The following is a 2,822-nucleotide window of genomic DNA, read 5'->3' as shown; positions in this document are numbered from 1 at the left end:
GGGACATCCTTCAGAGAGAGAGAGGGAATTCTGGAAAGAGGCATGGGAGACAGTCGCATGAAACTGAAGTAACCAGCCATAGGCCACTCACAAACCACACAAGGAACTGAGTAATGAGCTAGGCGGGGAATAGACACTAGCTATTGGCCTAGGCGTTTATTCATGAAACATTAAGTCGTGGAGTCGCTATCTCTTTGAACAAAGAGGCTGAGGGGAAAAGTTCGAAGCTGGAGGAGGGTGCACCTGCGTGGCAGAGTTGAACTGGTAAGTTAAGCTGGTAATTAAATGGTGTAGGCTTGCTGCTGGTGACAAAGACTGACCCTAAACCACAGGAAAAAAAGTGCTCACAGGGCCCAACTCTGAAGAAAATAACCATTTTCCAGTATAGATCTGCACCCCTAACCCAGCCTGAGGGTGACTATTCAGTCTACAGTCATTAGGTCCTCAACCCATAGACACACTCTGTGGGCTTCAGGTTTGGCCTGACAGACAGTAGGCCAACTGTGACCAGTTAGAGGCAGCTGGTAGCATGATGACAGAGGGTGGGTTTAGATCCCTCCAGTCTCCACCTAGGATTAGTGAATCTTCTGTGACAAGTCTCTGATCCAGGATTCCACGTCTGCATCCTGACTGGCAAGGAGCTAGCTCACTCGGCACTCAGGAAGACCCTCTTGCGGGCGGTGTTGGTGTAGGGGTGCCAGCGCCACTCTACATCTGCGGTGGCCTCCTGCTCCAGTGTGCCCAGGCGAATCATATACACTAGGGTGAGAGGAGAGATGTCACTCCACGCACAGTCAAGGTACACCCCCCCCCATCTCCCTCAGGCATAAACTAAAGCCCTAAACTCACACTTGAGCTCAAATCGAGGCCCAACCTCAGTCAGCTCCACATTGCGGTGGTCTGTCTTCTTGTAGACATGGTGCCTGGGGAAAAATGAAGCAGAGGTAGGTATGTGGGTCAGTAGGGGCTGTGGGTTGGCGGAAGGGCTACAAAGGTCACGGGCCCTACATTCAGCCCATGGACCCACCGGAAAGAAATGTAATCATCCTGGTTTGCAAAGGTGATGACCCGATGGCTGTCGTCTTTTGGCACAGGGAATAGGTAACGAAGGATGTCTGACACCTGGGGACACAGGGACAGAGTCACAGGACTGGCCTGAGCCTCAGCCCTCCCCACAGGGTTCCCATACTCACCCGCTTGCCCAACCGTGAGGAAAAGCCGTGAGTGATTAGGTGGGGCTTGGCTTCTGACATGGTGCCCAGGTCAGGGATGTCGTGCCGCATGACCACGTTACACAGCGTGAAATAGGCAGTAGGACCGAAGGGCAGATGGCTGACAATGAGCCCCACTGTAAGGGAGAGGCTGTCAGACACTCTGCCATGACACCAGCCCACGCTCCCTTGCCCTCCAGCAGGCCTTACCCGGTGTGCCTCGATGCTCATGGACCACCAGCAGGTCAGTGACCCCGTTGGCTTTGCAAGCTCTCACTAGCGCTCCAACCTCATGCCGACCTCGGTTCATGCGCTGGGCACCCGGGAACACCAGCTTCAGTTCCTGCCCATGGACCAACACCGAATTAGAACTGGGGCCACTAGGCCTAGGCATCCCCTACTCCCTGCCCCCACCCAGTACCTTTGCAAACATTTTCAGGCGAGAACTGGGGTCTCTGGAGGTAGTGATCATGACCTTAGGATCCTCAACCCCGGCCCATCGATATTCATCATCTACATGGCTGGTTACACCTGTCAGGAGAACAAGAGGCAAGAAAAATGCTGACTCTGCTCAAGAGAGCCTTCCTGGTGGAAATGCACCTCGAGTGGGCAGGAAAGCAGCTACCAGCCCACTGGTGACCAAACACAACTGAGCAATGGAGCAGTCTATGGTGGCAAAACTGAACAGCTAAACCAGAAGTGAGAGACTCCCTTTTCTCACAACAAATATCTACAATGTCCATGATTCTTCTGCTTATCAAATGACACATCTGGGTACCAGTGCTAAGGGCACTTCTGTCCCAGCAGACACTCCAGTGAGCAAAGACTAAAAGCTACTGTGTTTATTGTATAAACAGAACTGAAAGCATTTGTTCGGGGAGAGCCCTTGTGATGCCACCCAGGCAGACAGGAAGGAATCTGGGGACAGGTACAGAAACTGCTCACCTGGACACTTCCATCAGGTGGGAAATTGTCCAGTGTGGCTGAAGAGGACATGGAGCCCAGTGGGCACAGAAGTTGGTTCAGTGTGGAAGAGGGCTGCAGAGCACAGTTTACCTTCACCACCGGCATCATCGAACTCCAAGGACCCCTGTAAGGCTAGAGCCTCCCGGCGTAACTCGGTGGGAATCAGCTGGTTTTCTGCAAGGAGGAGACGGGCAGAGTGAGACACAAGCAGGCCCACCAATGTGTATAATACTGTGTGGTTCACTAGTGTGCAGACTTAAGTGTGAAAGCCCCTGATTTCTTTCTTAACACCCTCAATAGTCAGTACAGAAAGACAGAAGGAGCAGAGGTAAGAAGCCAGCTACTTTCCTTATGTTATTGGAGATATGGTCTTGAGAGGCCCGTGGCTTAGCTTCTGAGTGTGTCACTAACAGGGTACAGGGCATGCCCCCACACCTAGCTACCAACTTCTTTTCATCTAATGGTCAACTCATGGTCACTGGCGAGTTAATTTTCTAAATACTTCTTCATTATCAATGTTATTTTTATAATCAGACAAAAATCTAAAGGAAATCTGATAACGCACTGGGGGGTGGTTTGCTTGCAGGTGAAGACCTTGGTGTTGAGGAGCACCACAAAAATAATAAATGCTTAAAAAAAAAAAAA

At 51.3% G+C, this 2,822-nt stretch overlaps 1 protein-coding gene across 2 annotated transcripts in view; it reads right to left on the bottom strand.

Annotated features, from left to right (window-relative positions):
- Positions 1 to 11: 11 nt before the first annotated feature.
- Positions 12 to 2,822, bottom strand: part of Imp4 (IMP U3 small nucleolar ribonucleoprotein 4) — a 5,075-nt gene continuing 2,264 nt past the window's right edge. The window contains exons 1-7 of one of the 2 annotated variants that reach the window (XM_029539152.1): positions 2,157 to 2,255; positions 1,633 to 1,742; positions 1,422 to 1,554; positions 1,194 to 1,348; positions 1,028 to 1,122; positions 850 to 923; positions 12 to 759 (exon numbers count right to left, since the gene is read on the bottom strand). In XM_029539152.1, the coding sequence (XP_029395012.1) occupies positions 647 to 759; positions 850 to 923; positions 1,028 to 1,122; positions 1,194 to 1,348; positions 1,422 to 1,554; positions 1,633 to 1,683 (621 nt within the window). In that variant the 5' untranslated portion in view covers positions 1,684 to 1,742; positions 2,157 to 2,255 and the 3' untranslated portion in view covers positions 12 to 646. The other variant, XM_021198046.2, reaches the window with a different exon arrangement.

This window comes from Mus pahari, chromosome 5, assembly GCF_900095145.1.
Source record: "Mus pahari chromosome 5, PAHARI_EIJ_v1.1, whole genome shotgun sequence".
Taxonomy (NCBI): domain Eukaryota; kingdom Metazoa; phylum Chordata; class Mammalia; order Rodentia; family Muridae; genus Mus; species Mus pahari.
Note: the sequence above shows the minus strand (reverse complement) of the source record. Positions and strands in the feature narration are given on the sequence as shown.